Here is a 21,864-nt window from a genome sequence, read left to right as displayed (position 1 = left end):
CTCTTCCTAAGAGAAACTGAATGTCCACCTGAGGGAGGAAGTGATTCTGCCTAAGCAGAAAACAATTCATGAATCACAGGTTCCTACCAAACCATTTCCAGCCAGGTATCTCCGTTTCCTGGTCCGAATGTATCGCCTACCAGCTGAGATTCCTTAAAATTTCTGCCTGCCACAAGAAGACTGGAAAGTGTTAAACACATGATTGGGATTGAAACCAGTTCAGCAGGTTGACAGCTAATCTTGGTAGGTCAGGTCTCTCAACAAGATGTCAGTAATGCACCTGTCTGGCTGGCTCTTGGTTCCAAAATGTTTTTTTTTCCTCCCAGAAATGATCAGAATCTTATATACATACATACGCAAAGACTTTTAGGATTGTAGAGTTGTTGGATTCTTACTCTGAGAAGATGCCATTTTTGCAATTTCATGCAAGGTCTTGCCCCCAAATACCTGGTCCCTGCCCTCAGTGGAACCTGTAGGGAGAGAGGGAAAGTAAAAGGTAGATTGACGAAAGCAGAGTTGAAGTATTCTAGCACACACCTTGTTCCTTTTTTTGAGGGGTGGTGCATAACCACCCATAAAAAGAAAAGGTATAATCACGTTGCTTTTGCTAGGATTACAACAGCAAGAAAGAAAACGTTGCTGACTAAATTACCATGTGAGGTTTGGCCAATAATTTGGCCTAATTTAAGACACAATAAGCAACTCAGCTGGCTTTTACTAAGTCTGGACTTGCAGATTCATGGATGGTCAAACTAACGAGCAAAGCAAAGGGGAATTAGTCCTTTCAATTCACTTACTGCCCAAATATTATAATACAGGTAGTAGTACTATAACTTACAACCACTGGACTGTTCAAAGTTACAATGGCACTGGAAAAAAGTGACTTATGACCAGTCCCTCCACCTAACAACTGTTGCAATCCCAGGGTCACATGATCAAAATTTGTCAACCAATAGGTATTTACGATATTTGCTTAGTCCCTAAGTCATGTGATTACCATTTACATCCTTCCCAGCTGCTTCCAACAAGCAAAGTCAGTGGGGGAAACTGGATTTGCTTAATGACCACCTGATTCCGCAACAGCAGTGATTCCCTCCATAATTGTGGCCAAAAATATCTCTCAAAGTTGTTAACTATCTCGCTTAGCAACAGAAATTCTGGTCCCTGTTGTGGCAATTGGTTGAGGACTTTCCAACGACCACAGTTGAACTCAACATTTCAGTTGTTAAGTTGTTAAGTGAATTTTGCTCCATTTTACGACCTTTCTTGCCATAGCAGTTAAGTGAATCACTGCAGTTGCTACAGTTAGTAACCTGGTTGTTAAGTGAATCTGGCTTCCCCCATTGACTTCGCGTGTTGGAAGGTCGCAAACGGATCACATGATCCAGGGACACTGCAACTGTCATAAATATGAGTCAGTTGCCAAACACCTGAATCATCACGTGACCACAGAGATGCTGTGATAGTCATAAGTGTGAAAAAGGGCCATAAGTCACTTCTTTTCAATGCCGTTGTAACCTTTCAAGAAGAGATTGAACTATCTGTCAGAAATGTAGGGTCTCCTGTTTGGGTAGGGGGTTGGACTAGATGACCTATAAGGTCACTTCCAGCTCTGATTATCTGTTAACTTTGAACGGTCACTAAAGGAAGTGTTGTAAGTTGAGGACTAGCTGTAGTACTTCCATTGACTGTAATTGCAAGTAAAGGTTGCAATGAAGACTTTCTGTATGTCAGGCTCCCAAGCCATGCACAGTGTGGAGATTCATGGCTCAGTCCAGGAGCACCCTTAGCATAAGACGCTCAGTCAACCATGCAGTCTTGAAATCTGAGATTTACAACAGAGATTGACCAGCAAGAAGTAATAAAAGCAGGAACAGATTCCTTCCAGAGTGGTTTTTTGTTTTTTGTTTGATAGAGATCCAGCATGGGAAAACATAAAATACAGTAATAACGTTTCCTGCTATTTGGTCTTTAGTGTATTGCTAAATCATTCCTGTATTTCATGCAATTCATCATTGCTTAATCCACCTTCCTTTCAAGTTACTAGCCTAAGTGAGTTAATTTCTGCAACTAGTTGAACAGGCTTTTATCAAACCGAGGTAATGGAATTAATTTTTTATGCAACACAGTTGCTCTTAGTCTCTTTTAGAGTTGTTTTTGAGTGAAGCTTTTCCCCCCAATGTGCTTTAATCTAATTGGGAAGATTTATTTTAGTGGATTCAATGTAAAGGTTGGCTGCTGTGTTTTCTCCAAATTTTAGAAAGGTCAGCTTCAAAATATAAGTAGTCCTCGCTTAGTGACTGTTGAAGTTACAACAGCCCTTGAAAAAAGTACTTACAACTCAGATTTGAAGATATGATGGCCACACTCTGTGGTCATGTGACTGCATTTTAGGAGTTCACCAACTGGCTCATATTTATAGCCATTTGTAGCATCCTGGTAATATTTTTTACCAGAAACATGTTTATTTCCAGTTTATGGTAGAAATGCCCAATAGCAAACTACGGGTTCTCTTAATGACCATGGCATTTGCGTAAAGACTGAGCATTCATTTTATGACCACTGCAAGACTAGTAAAATCTGTTGCAGTCACGAGCTGTAAGCATGAAGTAGACAAAAAAAATAGCGTTAGTCATTCAGTTAATAGTTCATTTTTATTCCCAAACTGTAGAGAAAGGATAGCAGACTCATCAGAGATCAGAACTCATTTCTTGCAAAAATAAAGGGATAAAATTTTATTCAATTTCTATAGCCACCCAATTCAACCAGGTGACTTTAAATATGGTAATAATATGTGCCAACCCGTTACTCTTGATGTATTAATCATATATATTTTCTCCATGATGATCTGTCCCTCACCTATCATTTCAAGTCTCCCAACTGCGCTCATGGCCACTGTGACTGACACAATCCCTATTGCTTTCATCTTTTTTCCTTTCCTGGCATCACAGTCTTATTCTTTGCATAATATGGAAGATATAATTTGAGTGTGGTCATCTGCACCTGATTTATCCAATGATCTATTGAATAATAAATAATCATAATTATGTTTAATAATAACACTTTGATTTTGCAATAAGCGAACTGGAAGGCCAACAGCATTCTGTAACTTTGAAAAGCATACTTATTAAGCATTTCACAGGAAATAAAAGACAAATCTAAAGAGAAGAATAGCAAGAAAAAAAAAGGAAAGGTGCAGGAAAAGGAAAAGAAACTACTATTCTGGAAATACAATGATTTTCATGCCTCCTACAGTAGATAATTATCAGTTTACCATATTCCTTGGGTAGGAATAGGCTGGGGAATTCTGGGAGTTGAAGTCCACCTATTAAAAGTTGTCAAGTTGAGAAACACTGCATTAGTTAGTCTCCCGATCAGCAATGATTTCACATGAATATTGATCAAGAGAAAGCAGGAACTATAGGATGGGAATCCCCAAAGTGCTTTTTTTTCAAGAGGCAACTGGGACTTTCTGGTTTTTCTTTGAAGGCGTTTTGCTTCTCATCCAAGAAGCTTCTTCAGCTCTATAGGGTGGGAGACTGCTGTCTTTCATCCAGTCACGTTTTAGTTAGCTTGTGTGAGTTTCACTAAAAATGCTGGCTGGAGAATTATTGTTGCCCAGGTCGAGAAACATTGAATTAATTTTTTTTAGCACAGTTTGCTATAGAAACCGGCTCCACGGAGTCCTTTGAAGTGCAATGAAGTGAACTACAAGTTAACAGGTTGCATGAATTTGTACTGGCTCAGCCATGTGGGGATTGCAGCCCAGCCACATCTGAACACTATCGCTTTCCAAAGTATTGATTCCCCAAGTATTGGTCTGTATGAATGGCTCTCTCTTCTTCATCGGGAAAGAACTTTTACAGCGAACCCGAAAACTCGAAGCAGCGGATGAGTAGTTTTCCTAAATCTAGGGCAGCTTCGTTTGACTTGAGGGCGACCTAGCCGTAATTGTGGGCGTCATCTATGATCCGGGGAAGCCGCTCTAGCAACGGAGCCTCCGAAAGTTGTCGCTCGCCGGCGCCGAGGATGGCGCTGCTGCCTTTTGCCTTCGAGGAGTCGGTCTTCGAGGACGACGAGGAGGGCGGCGGGACGTCCAGGACCGGCGACCCCCTCGCTTCCCACTACAACGCCCGGTGCTGCGAGCCCGAGGTGAAAGGGGGGGGGCAGGTTCACGGACCTTCGTGCCTCCAGACCCACGTGTTGAGGCTGGGGCGTGCGACTGGGTTGGAGGAAGGACGTTGCACTCTGCACATGCTCTGGGGCAAGCTGTTTTTCTTGCTACCCTGCAGAAACGGAGGACAGATGTGGCTGGGTTTAATTTAGTGTTGGGGGCAGGTGGGATTGTCGTTGCCCCACTTAGATGACTGGCCCAATCCTTGTAAATATGAACAAGCTGGGATTCGGTGCTGTTGTCATTGATCGTCCTGTTGAGATCAAAGCAGGCTGTTGGAGGTCAGTGCCTGGAAAGGAGACCACCAGGAGAGCCCAGGGAAGCTCTCAATCTCAGACATATAAGAGGGAGTATTTCTGGAGGGGTTTCCAGGGCGCTTTTCCTATTATTGTTGTTGATGTTTTTGTTGTTATTATGTGATTGGTTGCACAGTCAGCCAGATCCCTAGCCTTGATTTGGCTATTTTGTCCACCTACTATTTAGGCAATGCAACTGTTCACTGTATTGCATAAATTCCAGGGACCTGGAAGAGGTAGGTGTTGTTTGTTTGATGGTATTAAAGGTGTCTATTTTGCAGGATGTAAGCTGTTCCAAGTAGAGCTGCCTTTCGCAGTTGACTGATAGCGATTTTGTCAATGCCGATGGTGTTCAAATGATGCTCCAGTTGTTTTGGGATTGCACCTAGGGGCGCCTATTATTATTGACACTTTCTTTTGTCAGGGTTGTTTCACTTCTGTTTGCAGGTCTTCATATTTTGTTACCTTCTCCCGTTCTTTCTCTTCTCTTCTGCTGCCTCTAGGAATTGCAATATCCACTAGCCAGACATTTTTGCCTTTCTTACTGAGAATTGTTGAGTCTGGGATGTTACATTGTTGTTATTATATTTAGATCCTGAACATTTTTATAGTGTGTGTGTATGTGTATGTAAAAACAATCCAAGGTCGTAAACATACCTAACAGTCCTGCCTCCTGTTTTCTCCATACAACAACCCTGTGAGGTGGGCTGGGATGAAAGATAGTAACTGCCCAAAGTCACCCAAACAATTTTTAGGCCTTAGGGACGACTAGAACTCACAACATCCTGATTTCCAAGCCAGCTACTCATAGCCACTAATTGGCTTTCGATTAGTCAAATCTGTGACCTCCTGGTGATATCCTCGCTGGGCTCTAACCTCTGACAGTCTGTCAGTAGCTTCACTAGAAGTTAAATCCCACCCAAAGCCTTTATCTTTCTTGATTGTGGGAGGAAGAAGTGGGATAGAAGGGAAGAGCTCTGTTGTTGCCTTGCCAAGTTGGAAGTTTTGTATAGCAGGGGTCCCCAAACTTAGCAACTTAAAGACTTGTGGACTTCAACTCCCAAAATTCTCCAGTCAGCATAGCTGGCTGGAGGATTGTGGGAGTTGGTCCACAAGTCTTAAAGTTGCCAAGCTTGGAGACCCCTGTTGTAGGATAACTCTGGTACATCCCTGAATTCAGTTCCAACCAAACTCCTTTAGGGGGTGGGGGGTGTCATTGATTGGAAGAAATTGTAGGAACTAATAATAAAGCATCCCTGCATGTATAAGAGAGACTATCTAACATTTGGTGCAACTTTTATACTGCATGATATTGGTATTCCTTGGTAGCAGTGCCATGAAATGTAGTAATGCCTCCTCTTTCTCTTGACAGTGGTTTTGTGAACAGGTAGAATGCCAGGACGATCTTGAAAGGATGAACATAAAAAAGTTCAGAGGAGATCTGGCCTATAAGAAACGAGAATTTCAGGTATTTTCATGCAGCATTCATGAACCAGCCTTGTAAAATTGGTTCCCTCCAAAATTCCAGGTAACATGTTGAAAATCACAGTTCAGGTTCAGCAAGGTTATTTTATATATTCATGAAACAATCTGTCTGGTTGCTTTTCTTTCAACTTTGCATGGATGGATGGATGGAAGGATAGATGGATGGATGTATGGATGGATGGATGGATAGATGATAGATAGATAGATAGATAGATAGATAGATAGATAGATAGATAGATAGATAGATAGATAATCCAACTAATTTATCTAATAAGCAGCAGGTAACATGTTGAAAATCACAATTCAGGTTCAGCAAGGTTATTTTATATATTCATGAAACAATCTGTCTGGTTGCTTTTCTTTCAACTTTGCATGGATGGATGGATGGAAGGATAGCTGGCTGGCTAGATAGATAGATAGATAGAATGATTTTCTTTAATAGCCATTCAAACACTTTTTTGCCAACCTGTATGCATGTTATCATGCCAAAATCACCAGGGTATGTAAACTTTTGATCAGGGTCATTTGGGTAATTTCTGTTGTCATGATTTAAAAAGAGTAAACACAGTTGATTGATAATAAATGGCTTCAGCCGACCACTAACCATGAGTGAAAGAAAAGTGTTTGTGTTATCATTCATATTCTCTGAAAAATGGCCAAGAAATCATAAATTCTGCCAGGGTATGTAAACTTAGAGCACAATGGTAGGTAGGTAGGTAGATATTCTGGAAAGGCCATGACATTATTTGGCAAGTGAATTAATCAATTTTAAGAAAAAGAGCCCTTTTGAGTTTGATGGAGCTTAAAAATCAAGAAAATGTCTATGCAATGCTTGTGTTTACTTTTAATCACGTACAGTTGTTACCTGATGTTGAATAATTTGGCACAATTCACAACCCACTCATGCTTTTGGAGTTACACTAACAATTGGTAAATCTAATTTCAGAAAGCCCTTCAGGAATATTCCAGTTGCCTTGCCCTTGTACCTTCCAGTAATATTGCCATGAGAAGAGATTTAAAAGAGAGCCAGGCCCGCTGTTTAGCTCATCTGGGCAAACATGAAGAAGCGCTGAGAATTGCAGAAAACCTGGTTGGTATTTTTCAAGGTGACTTTTCTCTTCACAGATCAGCTTGCATCCTCAACTTACTATATACATATCAGTATATCTGAGGCTATTTCTTTTCATGCCTGTCATGTCCCATTCGATTCTTTTTTAAAGTTTTTTTTTTTTCAATTAAAAAATTGTAGCAAGATGGGTGGCAAATAAATATATAACAGAAACTAGTATACTGTCGAGTAAGTGCTAGCATTAAGCTTAATCTCTGTTTTTAGGAATGCTTCTGGACGCACTTGTACACTAGAGAAATTCTTGTAAAAAAATTTTTTAGCTTCGTATTTCAGGAAAATTGTGGACTTGTTTTATTGGGGAAAGTATATTTTGTCATTTCCAGAGTTTAGGGTAAGAAGACGTTGGCACTGTGTTTTTCAAACTTGACCACTTTAGATAGCAATAGCATTTAGAGTTACGTACCGCTTCATAGTGCTTTTATAGCACTTCTTAAGCGGTATACCAAGTCAGCACCTTGCCCCCAACCGTCTGGTTCTTCATTTTACTGACCTTGGAAGGATGGAAGTCTGAGTCAACCTTGAGCCAGGATTGAACTGCTGGGAGTGGGCAGAATTAGCATGCAGTACTGCATTCTAACCACTACACCACCATGGCTCCCTAACTAAGATGTCTGGACTTCAACTTCCAGAATTTCCCAGTCAGCTTAGGCTAGCTGGGGAATTCTGGGAGTTAAAAGTCAAAACACCTTAATTAACAAGATTCAGAAACATCGCATTAGAGTAACTCTTATTCTCCCTTCGCTCTTTTTTTCTTTGTTTCTAGAGAAACGGGGCAACGAATACCGACCATCTAACAGCCATACTTAATCTGCAATATGCCATTTATTGCCTTCTGGAGGATTTTGAGAATGTAATTGGGTGCTTGCAAAGACTGATCTCGTTGCACCCGTTTCATCCACAAACTTGGAATTTGCTGGCTAAAACTTACATGAGGTTGTTGCAATTTCCGGTCCCCTTGTCTGGAACCAAAGCCCCCCTGTGGCAAGGCAGTGGCTTAATTGCAGGCAGCTTTGTGTATCATCAGACACAGAGCCAGAGGAAGGATGATCCTTTGTTGGATACCATCCACACAAACGATAGCTTTGGATCTTGTGTGGAATCGCAAAGTGTGCAGAGACCTGTTTGTATCCCGGGAGATTCAGGGCCAGGATCCACAATCAAGAGAGCTTCTTTAGGGGATCGAAGATTGAAAGACATTTGTGTCTATGTGTGCGCCTCTTTTGTTAGAGCCAGGTACACCTACTCTCTTTTCATATCCTTATTTGCATATAAAGTACAGGTAGGCCCTGACTTAAAACCATTCATTTAACAGCCATTCAAAGTTGCAACGGTGGAAAAAGTGACTTTACAATTGTTGTAATGTCCCTCTGGTCATGTGATCAGACTTTGGGCACTTGGCAGGGTGGGATGTACAGGTAGTCCTCAACTTACAACAGTTCATTTAGTGGCCAGAGTTACAAGAGCACTGAAAAAAGTGATTTATGAACATTTTTCACACAGCCGTGGCAGTATCCACATGGTCTCGTGATCAACATTCAAACACTTGGCAACTGACCCCTATTTATGACGGTTGCAGTGTCCCGGTGTCATGTGATCCCCTTTTGCAACCACCTCACTTAACAATAGATATTTTGGGCTCAGTTGTGGTTGTAAGTCGAGGATCACCTATATTTACATTGTTGGGGGGAAGTCAATTTGCTTAACAGTTGTGCTGATTTGCTTAACAATTGCAGTGATTTGCGTAACAACCACAGCAAAAGTCATAAAATCGGGTACAATTCATTTAATGACTGCATTGTTTAGCAGTGACTGTTCCAATTCTAATTCTGGTCACAAGTCAAAGACGATCTATTCTTTGCGTTCTCTCTAGAGACCTACCGATATGATCAAATCTTCTTCCAGCCTCCTCATTACTCATTGTGGAGGTCAAATGTTAATCAGTACAGAATCCCAGTTTATTGCAAAGCTGGTTGGGGTTGCTAATCAATACAGAATCCTAGTTTATTCCAGCCTGCTCAGATTAAAGTCATGGTTTAGGACAAGGTGGTGGTTTTAAAACTGATCAAAGTTTTAAATTGCAAGTTTAGATGCAAGAAAAAAAACCCAAATTTGATATTTCAAAAGTACCCTACTCCTGTGTACAATGGTCCATGGTCAACATGCAAGTTTAATTTAGCTTTATTTAATTTATATAGCTCTGCAACTATCCAAGGAATTCTGGGTGGCTAAGAAAAATCAACACAAGCCAGTTTTACAGACCTATTAAAAATACCCTGGGTTAAGAGTAAAAATCATATTATCAGCTAATCAAACAAGCTACTTCCACACCAGAGTTCCTGCAGCATCCACACCCCATTGCTCAGGGAAGAGCCAGCTCTTCACAACTTTCTGGAAATCCAACAATAACTCTGTGATGTGCAAATTGGAATGTTGCAAGGACAATCTATCAAAAATTGTGATTTATTCAGTGGCATAGTTTTGCACATCAAGGCAGCCCATGTTTGGATGTCAGTCTAAGCCAGTGTTTTTTCACCTTGGCAACTTTAAGATGCATGGACTTCAACTCTCAGAATCCCAGAATTCTGGGAATTAAGGTCCACACATCTTAAAATAGCTAAATTTGAAAAATGTTGATTTGAGCCCCTTCAAAGATTCATTCAGCTGGTTTATTTATAAACAAATAGCTCAGTTTGAAAACAGTTTTATTCCTTTGATGGGAAAAGATCCTGTGAATTAAAAAAGGGCGACTTTAAAATTAAGTTATTGCTGGTTTTAATTGTTCATTTTTTTTCTCTTGTTTCCAGGCTTTTGTTTCAGCTTATGCAGTTGACTCAGTCTTCTTTTGCTTTAGAGAATAACTTGAAAACGCAACAGGAAATTGAAGACAAAATTAGATTTTTTGAATTGGAGGCAGACAACTTGTCCTTGATGACTGAGGTCAGTCACAATTCATCAACAATTGTGTAAACACTCTTGGTTAAGTAGGAATCATGAATGAAGAAATAACATCCAATAATTTGCAGATAGCTGCTTTGTTATTTTTTCCCATTAGCCCTTAAGAAGAATAAGAAGTGATGGTGATAGTAATGTAAAGGGATCCCTGCTAAAAAATGTCCAAACATGGGTAGAATTTTAGAATTAGGGTTATAATAAGATTGGAACTGTGTTAGGGACTTCTGTCCTCACTGTGACCTGTGTTGAGGAGGGGAGTGCACAAAGGGAGGCTCAGCCAATCTCATTGTACACATGTTGTACTCTGACAATAAAGGCAATAATCATTAGGTAATAATAATAGTTGTCATAGTCTTAGTTGTCATCTACTCTATCACCCCAATGCAGGAATTCTGTAATTACAGGACCCATTAAAATGTCTTCTGTCTCTGCTTGAAAATAAGTAGTCCTTAAGTCATAAGGATTGTAAAATAGTGGGTTCACACTTATGACTATGGTGCCCACTTAACGACCCCGGCAATCACCCTTACTATCACTGCAAAAAACATCATTCTTGTGGTTTGAGGACATTTTTAGTGGTGATCGTAAGTCACTAAATTGCAGTCATTAAACGAACATCGTGGTCATAAGTGCAAACCCATTGTTCACAAAGGTGCAGTTTTGCTGAAAATGAGAAGTACTGGGTTTTGGCAAAACCGTCATAAAATGCAGTCATGCAACCATCAGACACTGCAAATGGCCATAAGCCTTGTCGTGCGACTGCAGAGGACTTCACACCATTGAATCTTTGAACACATGTTGTACTCTGACAATAAAGATAATAATAATCTGGGCCTTGTAAGTTAAGGACTGTGTTTTCAGGGAAAAGGGAGCTCATCAAATCCTGAGTCAGGATTAGGGTAAATGCTGCAAAATATTTATTAAAATGGCAATGAACTGACAATGTAGTGTATTAAACAATATTAATTACACAAAGTTTAGTTAACAGTGTTAATCATACCGTATTAAATGATATAAATCATACAAAATTCTGCATGCTTTATTTGGAAAGCAAATGTACATTTGAAAGTACATGATATATAAATAGGAATTAAAATTAGAGCCATGAACCTGATTAATTTATTGTTTTTGTGTGAAGGTTATGGGTTGGTTCTTTTCTGAACATTTTTATAAGCTAGTGCAAAACTGATATTTTGGCTTCCGGTACACACATTTCCTCATAGGTTATGGGAGAGGATCTTGTCCCGGAAAAGCTGAAAGGAGAAGCTCAGGAAGAGGTGAAATGCTTCTCTGCTGAAGCCTTGCCATCTGTCATGACTGCATCCACCTTGGAGTTTGAGAGAAAATGGTTCCAGAAGCTCCGAGGCTGCTTTCCTCACATGGACTGCCCGACGTAACGCCACTTGGCTGCATTGAAGCGCTTCTTCAGTTTTTCAGTTCTGTTTATCCCATCTGTATTTTAATGGAACTGGGAAGGGACTTTGGAGGTCTTCTAGTCCAACCCCCTGCTATGCCATTTCAGACCAAGGGTTTAGCTTGCCAAGAGAACACAGGAACAGGAACTGAGACTTTCATTGTTGCACATGCAGTTCACACTGGAGTGTTTTTACCATTGAAAAGGATGAGCCACTTCATTTGAAAATCACCTTAACATCTGGCTCTTCTTCTACCTCAGGGGTGTCAAACTTGATTTCACTGAGGGCAGCATCAGGATTGTATTTGACCTCGGAGGGGCATGGCCGGGATGGGTGTGGCTGGGATAGGCATGGCTGAGATGGATGTGGCCAGCTCGATGTCACTCATTGAGGCCCCATTTTCAGCCACAACAGCCTCCTGCAGCCCTCTGCCAGTTAAAATGGAGCTTGGGGTGCTGTTTTTGCTGGCTGCAGGAGGCCATCATGGCTGAAAACTGAGCTTGGGCGTGTGGTCCTCCTGAATTCCATTTGTGCTGGCAGAGGCACTGCAGGCCGATCCTTCACTGTTTTTATGGTGGCCCCATGGATCATATCTTAAGCACCCTGCAGGCCGGACAGTTGTGGGATTCCAATTTTTTTCCTACTGGTTCTATGAGAGTGCACGCAGCACTCAAAAACTGCCCTCTGTGTCAGCACTAGTGAGGTGAGCTGTTTTTTAGCTCAGCTGAGGCGCGGCAATCCATTCTGTCTTGTGAATCAGCTGAGCTAAAAAAACAAAGGCATATCGGACAGGAAAAGGCGGGGTGGGTGGATGGAGCCAGCCAGAGGTGGTATTTGCCACTTCTCCAAACTACAAAAAATTTCCGCTATCAGTACGACAGAACCGGTCCGTACCAGCTGAATACCGCCTCGGGCAAGCCTTGAGTTTGACACTCCTGTTTATACCTGTTGTGGTCAGCTGTGGTGCCATCACTGTTTCTCCATGGACCTTGACTACCCTTCCTCCCCATCTTTTAATTGGGGCTCAGTAATTGGATCTTGACAGTATTTTATTTATGCCTTTTAGGTTTTGTGTAGTGTTTATCTTTTTTAAGATTGTAGGCCGTCCAGAGTTACCTTGCGGCCAGTATATTTTACAAATAAATCAATAAATAAATGTTTCAAAATTTCTGGGGGCGTGTATAGTTTTGTTCAATAGACCTTTAATTCCTTGCCATTTGAAAAACTTTAGGCAACAGGGAATAAAGTTTTTTTTAATCACTGTTACTGCTTTGGAAGTGATACATGAATATTTTAAATGAAGAATAAAAGTATAAAAAAAGACTTTAGAGGGTGAGGCAGGGTGCCCCTGAAGGGATAGCCCTGCAGGTAACTTAGGTTTAATCCATATAGGTAGTCCTCAACTTACAACAGTTCATTTAGTGACAGTTCAAAGTTACAATGACATTGAAAAAAATGACATGCTCGTTTTTCACACTCATGACTGTTGGAGCATCCTAATCATCACATCATCAAATTTCAAACACTGTCATAAAATGCAGTCATGTGACCGCAGGATGCTGCAAATTGCAAAATGTCTGAAGTTCGGTCACATGATCACAAATGGGGCGTGACTGTCAGAATTTTGAATTCAGGACATGAGTCCCGTTTTTTGGGTCGTTTGCAATGTTGAACAGTTGTTAAGTGACTGGTCATAACTCGAGGACTAGCACATACACTGGCACATGAACACACAAACCCTTATTAACAATTCAAGGGAGACTTTATTGAGAAATCAGCTTAAGATTGGTACCTCTAGTCTATAGCAATCATTTTGATGTAAGTTGTGGGTTTCTACCTCACCATCCAATCCTCAAATTTGTATTGAAAAAATAAATACCATGCTTATAGTGTTGACCTCCAAAATCGTAATTAACACGGGCAGAATATTTTTTCCTTTCCTTTTCTAGTCTCAATATTCTAAGTTATTTATACAACCAACTGTTAACAATTCCTACACCTATCATGCAAATATCAATGGACGGAATAATGCCAGGTACTAAGATTTATAACGATAATTTTAAAAAAGAGGGGGGAAACCATTAAAAAGGCCACATTTCGTCGTTACTGATTTTACTGTAATTTATTTCATTGATGGTTGTGAGTTACCCAGAATTGCTGGGACTCTGGGTAGGATGCAAGTTTAAATAATAATAATAATAATAATAATAATAATAATAATAATAATAATAATAATAATAATAATAATAATAATTCTCCCCCTCTTCCCTCTCCCCCCTCTCCTCCTCGCAAAAGGTGGATACCCTGTCTTAGTTCACAGGGCTGCTATATCTGGGCTGACCACTAGAGGGCAGCAGAGCGCTGAAGTCTCATGGCTGCCCTCTAGCGGCCATTCAAAATTGTGCTGCCTATTGTTTGCTCTTAATAGCCCTTGGTGGACCACCTCGTCGCCTATCAAAACCCAGCCGGGGTAGCCAGATTCCCCTACCTCGTTGTCCCGTCCCCCTGCTCCATGACGGTCTAGACCTGGACAGAATCCTCAATTTTTCTGCCACTGCATTTTTCTCCCGAGGGGGTGGAAAAACGTGGAAACGGCTTGTTGGGAGGGCGGGCGAGGCGGAAATCTTGCCTACCTCCTCCCATCCGTTCACTCCGGGGTTGTTCCAGTGCAATTAATTACTCTACGGAGGAGAAACTTTTGTTTTCCTCTTTCATACTTAAAACACGTTAAGCTCGTGAAAGTTGCGATTCTCTCCTTTTTTTTCAGTTAAGGAAGCAGAACGAGTTTTCCTCTTGATGAGGTGATTTTCTTCCCGCCTTTCCATGCGCCTCGTTAGCGCAGTAGGCAGCGCGTCAGTCTCATAATCTGAAGGTCGTGAGTTCGAGCCTCACACGGGGCAGAGCAACTTTTTCGCCCCGAGCAAGAAATAAAAAAAAAACCCACTCGTTGGACCACAGGAAAAGAAGACCCCCCCTCGCCCCCCCCCGCCGCCATACCACCCATGCAAACGCCTAAGGCTACTTCCGGGGGTATGGCAAGGAGAGCAAAGATGAACTGCTTAAAGTGGGGAGACGTGGCCTTAGAACTTAACCTGTACTTGAGTATCTTTCTTATACATTTACTTCTGTTCTGGGCAGACACGTGTACTGACACTGAAATTTACTTTTGTAAAAAATAGATGGAATACTGGCATTTATTTTAGAGACCAGCATTTGGATTTGCTGCAACTTAGATTGCTTTTCCTTCAAAAACAGGGCAGCTTGTGATTTTTTCATCCAAAGTGACAGATTTGTTTTTAAAAAACAAAAAAAACCCTGTCCCTGTCTTTTATCACAGCAGTCTTTGGGTCTTTTCAGATGCAGGATCTTATTTTACTCAAAAGTACACTCAGAAATCTTTGGGCAGTGATTCTTCAATCTGAACAATTTAAAGATAGGTGTACTTGAAGTGCCATGGCTGACTGGGGCATTCTGGGAGTTGAAGTCCATGCATCTTTAAAGCTTGCTGCTTGCGTTCCCAAAGAACCCACACCCACACTTTTTGTGATAAGCCAACTTCCGGTGCTAAATTTTGGCGAATTGTTGACACTGTGCATGAAAAACCTTCCTTCTGGCCACCTGTGATATTGTGTGAACTATCAAAATAGGATTTGTGAACCAAGATAAGCACATGGTGCACCTCTAGAGTTTCTGGAGAATGATCGTTGTCACTAGGCCTGCAAAGCAGATTAACAGAGTTGGAAGAGACCTTGTAGGTCATCTAGTCCAACCCCCCCCCCGTCCAAACAGGAGACCCTACACCATTTCTGACAAATGGCAGCCCAGTCTCTTCTTGAAAGCTTCCAGTGATCAAGCTCCCACAATTTCTGAAGGAAACTTCTGTGCCGTTGGTTGATTGTTCTCAGTGTCAGAAAAATCCTGGCTTTTGGGATTCACAAATGGCAGCCATTCCAGGTATAGACGACACCGGAAGCCAGATGCCTCTTAGGGGATGTGCATTATGTGCTTATTGTTACCCACACTGGTGACCAGAACTGAACAATCACAGCACAATCAAGAGTAGCAGACCAACCCTTTTCACAATGCTGTCACTTGCACTTGTGACATCCCAAGGAATGGCTGCTTAGCTTTCTCTTGGTCAAATAACTCTTCCTTTGGGAATTTTCTCACAGGATACCAGCAACCAGAATGGATTCCCACCAGGGAATGGGTCAACCTTGTGGGCCTCTGAAGCTAAGTAGGGTCAGCGTTAGGTTAAGTCGGAAACAGCCGCCCATGCCAAAAGGCAGTCTGAAGTGCCTCACGGCTACCGCAGCTGTATCAAAATCAAGGGGAAACGGCTCTGGACACAGACCGAATTATCGGTGCTGATTCCAGCTCCAGCCCAGGCCACACAGGCTCTCAGGGGCACCCTCCCCCCTCAATCCGACCAGAAACCAACAAAAAAACAGTGACCAGCCAAAACAAGCCAAGATTAAAGAGAAAATTAAAAGGCGTGAAATTAAAAAAAAAAATCAGCTAAACCAGCAAGCGGGATAGCTGTCAAAACTCTCTCCTAATGCCAAAATGAAAAACCTAGAATCCAGGGAATAGAAATATTCTTCAAAACTTCAAACACTTTCTTCAACAATTCAGAGCCCTGTAAGGGTGGTTTGAATGAGCCACAACCGAGTGAAGAACTGGGGATTGTACCTGTGTGTGTGTGTGTGTGTGTGTGTGTGTGTGTGGTATGTCGTCAGATTTCAACTCGGTCTGCAGAGCTACGAGGCTTGAGACAACTCAGCCTGGATTCTCCCTTTGGCTCATTGGAGAAAAACCTCAGCAGACCTCTTCTGGGTAATAGCCAAAGTAAAGACGTGGATATCTTTATTTTTTCTGGGATCAGTGTGATGGTTGCAACTGGTGAGGTTCAGGCTGACCCTAGAAACCTAGTCTAAGGCTGGTCGTTGGAATGGATTTCAGAGGACTTCTTCAACAATGCACAAGGGCAAACGCAACAGATCATTGTTTCCTAGAGATGTTGAAATCAAGCCTGTTTCCAAGCTCAGGTAGATGCACAACAGGTATGCCTTCATGTAGCAAATTTTCCCCAATGAATTCACTCTCTAAATATTACTCTTGGCATTTCCTCAGCTAAACTTCCTTTGCCAAATCACATCTCCAAAATCTAACAGATCCTTTCGTATTAAGCATTCCGGATTTGGACAGGACTTCTATTATTTTTTTAAAAAAAGCCTTGAATCGGTTGCCAGAAGGCAGACAGACCAAAAGATCAACAGAAATAAAAGAAAAATCTTGAAGGAACACGCCCCCTCCCTGCAATAAGTTGCTTTTTCAGCTCTTGCCCACCAACAATTCTGAAGATACTGTAGGTTGCAACCATTTATTTAAAACTTATTTAAAATAGTGGGTAAAAGTTTAAAAGGTCCAATCTTTGTACAAAGGTTTTATTTTTATATGCAAAAATAATTCTAAAACGTATTTTGAAAACATGATGCAAAACCAATCTCTTCTTCTTGGGATCTCATTGAGGAAGTCCATGGAGAGCCTGTATCGGGGCCCTTCATCTCTCTCTCTCTCTCTCTCTCTCATTGGGCCTCTGGTGGTAAACTTGCCTTCCCCCGAGCGTGCAACATGAGCTTCTTCCTGAGTTGTCTAACTTCAGCCATTATTTCCCGTTCTTTCGATTCCAGCTCCTGCCGTCCTCGGTCTAAAGAGACTTGAAAGGTGAAAAGAGGCCTTTTTTTAAAAAAAATGATCGGTTACAACTGTCAACTCATAAAACATTCCTATTCCTGTTTTAATAGTTGTCATTAAAAAAAAAAAGGGGGGGGGGAGGAAATCTGGATGTTCTGACCAACCCTTTTCCAATAAGACAAACAATAACCAAAGGGAACAGAAACCTTTTAATAAGGCTTACGAATCCCCAGTTAAAAGGCTGCTGCAAACTAATTAACTTTGATAAACAAAGACCTTGCCAAAACTGTGCGAGGCTGCCAAGAATCACCAATAAGAAATATTTCATAACACAAGAGTCTTCAAATACCAAATTACGATACTGTAATGTCCACGAGGCTGAGTTTCAAAACGTCTTTGCTTCCTGCAAAGTACGTTCGCTTCACAGCTGCTCTTTCCCGTGAGCAATCCTGCGCATACACGTACTTGGCACAGGCTCCTCGGGCACCTCCTCATCGCTGCTGCCAGCCCCCACAATCTCTGAAGGCAGCAGCCCACTCCCTAATGGTCCTGGCCCCTCATCTGAGTCCTCGCTCTCCTCAGCCGTCCGCAGCTGTTATCGGCTAACCACAACACTGGAAGAGCAGTGCAGCAGTTTGAAAGTGAAAGTACATTCCAACTCTTATCTTTAAAAGATTGTAACTAAAATACCAGAGTTTTGCTGGCAAATATATTTAATTGAAAAACATGAATGATGACATCCAGCCAGTGAATGTGCTCAGTTGGGGAATCTGGTTTATGAGACACCCGGGGGGAAACAAGGTCACAGGTGACTATAAATTACGTATGCCAGAGTTGGCTTCATACAGGGCAGTGCCAATATGTCGCCTCTAATAAATCCTTTGAAATTTCTTGAAGTTTGGCTTGAGAATCATGATTTAATTAGAGCAATTGCTGGAATCCTGACAACAACATTAGCATCACAAGCTCAGTGAGCGTATCTTTTAAATCCAAGAAGCAGCCAGCTGTTTTATTCTGAGGGGACAAATGTTCTTAGGGATTCTATAAGCAATCTCTAGAAGGATACTGTAAGGTAGGATATTTATTTATTTATATTTGTTTGCGGACCATCTTGCAGTTCAGGGTAGGTTGTGGGTCTCATCTATTATGGATGTACCTGAAAATGGGTCTTCTCAGTGGCTGTCCCTTCTCTATGAACCTCTATGAACCCTCCAAGGTATGCTTGGCCCGCATCTTGTTGCTTTTCCAAAAGGCCCTGAAGAGGTGGTTTTGGTCAATGGGCTTGAGACCCCAAAGGGAGATGGAGCTTATCAGCTGGTTGATTTCATGGTGTGGCTGCTGCCATGGGGAGAAGTGGGGGAGGGGTTGTGGGTTTTTATTTTTGTGGGTTTTTAATGTTGTAAGCCACCTGGAGGTACCCGTGTGTAAGTTAAGCCGCCATATAAATTAGTATAATAAATAAATTAGTATAATCTATATATATAAAAGCGAAAGACTACTCATGCATCACCACAAAATCTCCAGAACCGTAAAGCCTATAAACTTGAAATTTGGCATGTATGTTCTTCTTGGCTTCTAAGTGCTCACTAAGAAAGGATTTTTCGAAATGACCATCAGAGCATTAGCATTTCCTATATTATTATTAACACGCTCTGAGGCTAAGGAGTTCTACTCCCCCTCTTCACCTGAAAAGAAATCTGTTCCAAATGTTCCTCTAAGCAGAGGAGTTTCACTTTTAGTTTCACGGCAGCAGCCAGCTTTAGTACAGAACAGTTGAGCTAAGCCATGCCCAGGCTCCTTGCTGTCTCCTTGTTCACACAGCAAATACTGTTTCAGTTTCCATATTTCAGTTTCCAAACAGCCCTCAATTCTTTAACACACTGACAGGACGCTAGCCAGATGAATACCTATGGATGCTGGTAGGCAGAGGCACAATTTTCCCCCCTTATTTTCCTCCCCCAAAACTAAGCCCGACTACATAGTTTCGTAGTGAAGCACGGGTATAGAGCTAGTAAATAAATAAAGTGAAAGCAAACAGAATTTAAACATCCAAATGGAACCTGGAAGGCAGAGGAAATATACATTTATTCAGGACTGCTTTCAAAAAATTAAATCACTGTTTTGCTCTCCCATTGCTGACTGCTTGGGTCACATCTGGATCTGAGGAGCTGTAGAATTTGTAATCCCAATGCATCTAAATGGCACCAGAATGGGGAGTGACTGTGCCCTGATTTCAACTTTGTCCTTTTTTGTAGAGAATTAGGAAGACGACCTTGATGGAGAATTTAAGTTCAAAAGAAGCAGAAATTATATGGAACAGGCTCAGATGGACACTTCCCTAATTCACATGAGTATAAGAAGGGGCGAAAGGACAACCCCAATCACATCTGTTGTTAGAGCTTCCCTCAATAAAAATAGCTTTACCCCTCCTGAGGAGTTGATTCCTCATTTGGTCTACATCTTTCCACCTTCAACAAGCTATTTGATTGCAAGTACTATTTAGGGCTACCAAGAACAATCGATACAGCAGGGGGATCTTATCTGTTCCACTACTTTATTTGGTGATCGCGCGCGCATGCAGCTTTCCACACACCTGCTGAGGACTGCAGCGTCAATCAGCTGAGAGGCTAAAGAAGAGAAAAGCGCAGGGGCGGGAGGAAGGGCCAATCCTGCGCATTTCTCTTCTTTCACCTCTCAGCTGATTTTTTTTCTTCCTCTTAGCTGATCCTCGGAGGCTTTTTTTTTTTTAACTACTGGTTCGGTTGAACCAGGCCGAACCGGTAGCATACCACCACTAAGCGAATAGATGCAAGAGCAGATGATCACACTTAATATTTTCTCCTTCAAAACCCAGATTTTGCCACTTACGGTGGATGGAGGAGTCTCCCCCAGAGGATTCGTTTAAGCAGGTGTTGCTATGTTGCATCTTCCGCAGTTCCTGATGGCTTTCTGAACCTTGTTGAGTCTTGGAGGCTCTCAGATCCCGCAGTCGCTCTGTAGAAAGTAGACGCGTTTGAAATATGTTCAGTAAGATAATGTACTTTTGATTTCTATGCCTAGGGCATTCCTTGGGTTGGCTTATAAAACACTTATTTTTTTAAAAAAAACCAAATTAATTCATAATACATAAGCCGCCCCAAAATCTTCTGGAGTAGGCGGCCATCATAAATTTATGAAATATATTTTTAAAAGATTCTAATACCATCTCAGGTAGCTGTAATGTTTGGAAAGAGGTAGGTTTTTTTTTAAAAAATGATACCCATTGTAATGGGAATATAGCAAAAGGGAAGAGGTGGATTGCTCGTTCCAAAGCAGCGTTTCTTCAATCTTTCTGGGTTGGGATTCTACCAGTTCGCACCTATTCTCTAGAACCGGTTGTTAACATTCTAAGCAGTTTGGAGAACCGGTTGTTGGAAGAAATTACTGGCCAATCCTGTAAGGAAGGCAGGAAGGAAACATTCTGGTGTTGCTTACAGAAACTGCCTCTCCATTAACCCTTATTACATTCTTGGCAGGACTAGACTTCCTGTCTCAGGAATGTCTCTGGAGATTTTTCCCCCTCCTTTGCTGGTTCTTTGCTTGTGTAGAGGGACCATTTAAAGTTACAATGGCACTGAAAAAAGTGACTTATGACCATTTTTCACACTTACGACTGTTGCAGCATCCCCACAGTCTTGAGAGGCCAGGCGAGGAGATGCGTGCCTTGATGTGAGAGATGTTGAGTTCGCCACACCCAGCCAATAATATGACCACCAAGCCAAGTCCACCCGGTCACATGACCACCAAGCCACGCCCATCATCTAAGCCACGCCCACAGAACCAGTTGTTAAAAAATTTGAATCCCACCCCTGGTTGGCGGCCCGGTGTGGTGGGAGGGGGAGAAGAGGGGATGGTTTTGTGTGAGGGGCAGGCGTGCTGGAAGCTTGCACAAGTGGGATTGCGAGTGCGTGCCAGCCCACCGTTTGTGCAGCCTGGTTGTGAAGAGTCCATGGCCCCAGTAGTGGGCCGTGGCCCACCGGTTGTGGACTCTTGCTCTAAAGTCTTCAGGCCAACCTTGGCAAATTTAAGATGGGTGGACTGCAACTCCCAGAAGTCCCAGCGGCCGCAACGAACAAAATCATAGAGATTTCTGAAGGTCTGTTCTGCCGTTTACAAACAGCTGCTCCACTCACCAAAATAGCCATCTCCCTCCTGAAGCTTTACTGCCAGTTCTACGGCATCATTCATTTCTTGGTTCAGAAACCGCTTCCTGTTGGCATCCGAAGCAGCGGCGATGTCCTGCTGTGCCATCAGCTGCTCTTTTTTCCCCGCGGTTTCCTCCATCTAAAATGGGATAGAAAAGCAGGACATTTTCATTAGAAAAGGAGAAAGCAGGAAGAGAGAAAGATTATCTCCACAACCGAAAGCCGCTCACAGTGACACCATCATGTGAAAAAAAAAAAAAGAAAAAAAGAAGAAAATGGCAAGAAAATGAGTCTTGTGGTCCACTGGCAGCCTGCGGAGACAGCAGCAGAATCGGACGGGGAAGAACATGGGCCAGTCCGGGAGTCTGGGGAGGACTTGGACGAGAGTCCTGCGTCTGCCTGGGCCATCTGGGAGTTATGTGCTAACTGAGGAGCCTCCAGAGCCTGGCAGCAGCGAGGCAGAAGAACAGGGGGAGCCAGTTCCCAGTGTGTGTGCGCGCGCACAGAGCTGCCAGAAGGCAAGAGCAGTTAA

The 21,864-nt window shown here is 42.1% G+C and overlaps 2 protein-coding genes and 1 non-coding gene across 5 annotated transcripts in view; 2 read left to right on the top strand and 1 right to left on the bottom strand.

Annotated features, from left to right (window-relative positions):
- The first annotated feature begins 3,888 nt into the window (after positions 1–3,888).
- C3H8orf76 (chromosome 3 C8orf76 homolog) lies at positions 3,889–12,617 on the top strand. Of its 3 annotated transcripts, none has more exons than XR_015743291.1 (6): positions 3,889–4,152; positions 5,843–5,938; positions 6,902–7,045; positions 7,848–8,363; positions 9,889–10,021; positions 11,260–12,617. XR_015743291.1 is itself a non-coding variant. In XM_026703623.2 (6 exons), the coding sequence occupies exons 1-6, from the start codon at positions 3,967–3,969 to the stop codon at positions 11,431–11,433; spliced, it is 1,203 nt and encodes a 400-aa protein (XP_026559408.2). In that variant the 5' UTR covers positions 3,894–3,966; the 3' UTR covers positions 11,434–12,617. The 3 variants fall into 3 exon arrangements, 2 of the variants coding, with proteins under 2 accessions (XP_026559408.2, XP_087787802.1); XM_026703623.2 differs by having other exon boundaries at positions 3,894–4,152; positions 7,848–8,317; XM_087931676.1 differs by lacking the exon at positions 3,889–4,152 and adding an exon at positions 4,332–4,455 and having other exon boundaries at positions 7,848–8,317.
- Positions 12,618–14,278: 1,661 nt separating this feature from the next.
- Positions 14,279–14,351, top strand: TRNAM-CAU (transfer RNA methionine (anticodon CAU)). Its single transcript has one exon. It is a non-coding gene; the product is annotated as a tRNA-Met (tRNA).
- Positions 14,352–16,890: 2,539 nt separating this feature from the next.
- Positions 16,891–21,864, bottom strand: part of TBC1D31 (TBC1 domain family member 31) — a 36,248-nt gene continuing 31,274 nt past the window's right edge. The window contains exons 20-22 of the mRNA XM_026703619.2: positions 21,321–21,471; positions 20,017–20,142; positions 16,891–17,170 (exon numbers count right to left, since the gene is read on the bottom strand). Of these exons, the coding sequence (XP_026559404.2) occupies positions 17,040–17,170; positions 20,017–20,142; positions 21,321–21,471 (408 nt within the window). The 3' untranslated portion in view covers positions 16,891–17,039. The remainder of the gene's footprint in view (positions 17,171–20,016; positions 20,143–21,320; positions 21,472–21,864) is intronic.

This window comes from Pseudonaja textilis, chromosome 3 (assembly GCF_049901715.1).
Source record: "Pseudonaja textilis isolate UNSWEBS1 chromosome 3, rPseTex1.2, whole genome shotgun sequence".
In the NCBI taxonomy this organism is placed as follows: Eukaryota; Metazoa; Chordata; class Lepidosauria; order Squamata; family Elapidae; genus Pseudonaja; species Pseudonaja textilis.
Note: the sequence above shows the minus strand (reverse complement) of the source record. Positions and strands in the feature narration are given on the sequence as shown.

What these genes read in the sequence shown, in the direction of transcription:
- C3H8orf76 (XM_026703623.2), top strand. Translation starts at nt 3,967, where the DNA reads ATGATCCGGGGAAGCCGCTCTAGCAACGGAGCCTCCGAAAGTTGTCGC. An exon ending in ATAAGAAACGAGAATTTCAG is followed by an intron (nt 5,939 to 6,901) that starts GTATTTTCATGC and finishes ATCTAATTTCAG; the next exon opens with AAAGCCCTTCAGGAATATTC. An exon ending in TGAGAATTGCAGAAAACCTG is followed by an intron (nt 7,046 to 7,847) that starts GTTGGTATTTTT and finishes CTTTGTTTCTAG; the next exon opens with AGAAACGGGGCAACGAATAC.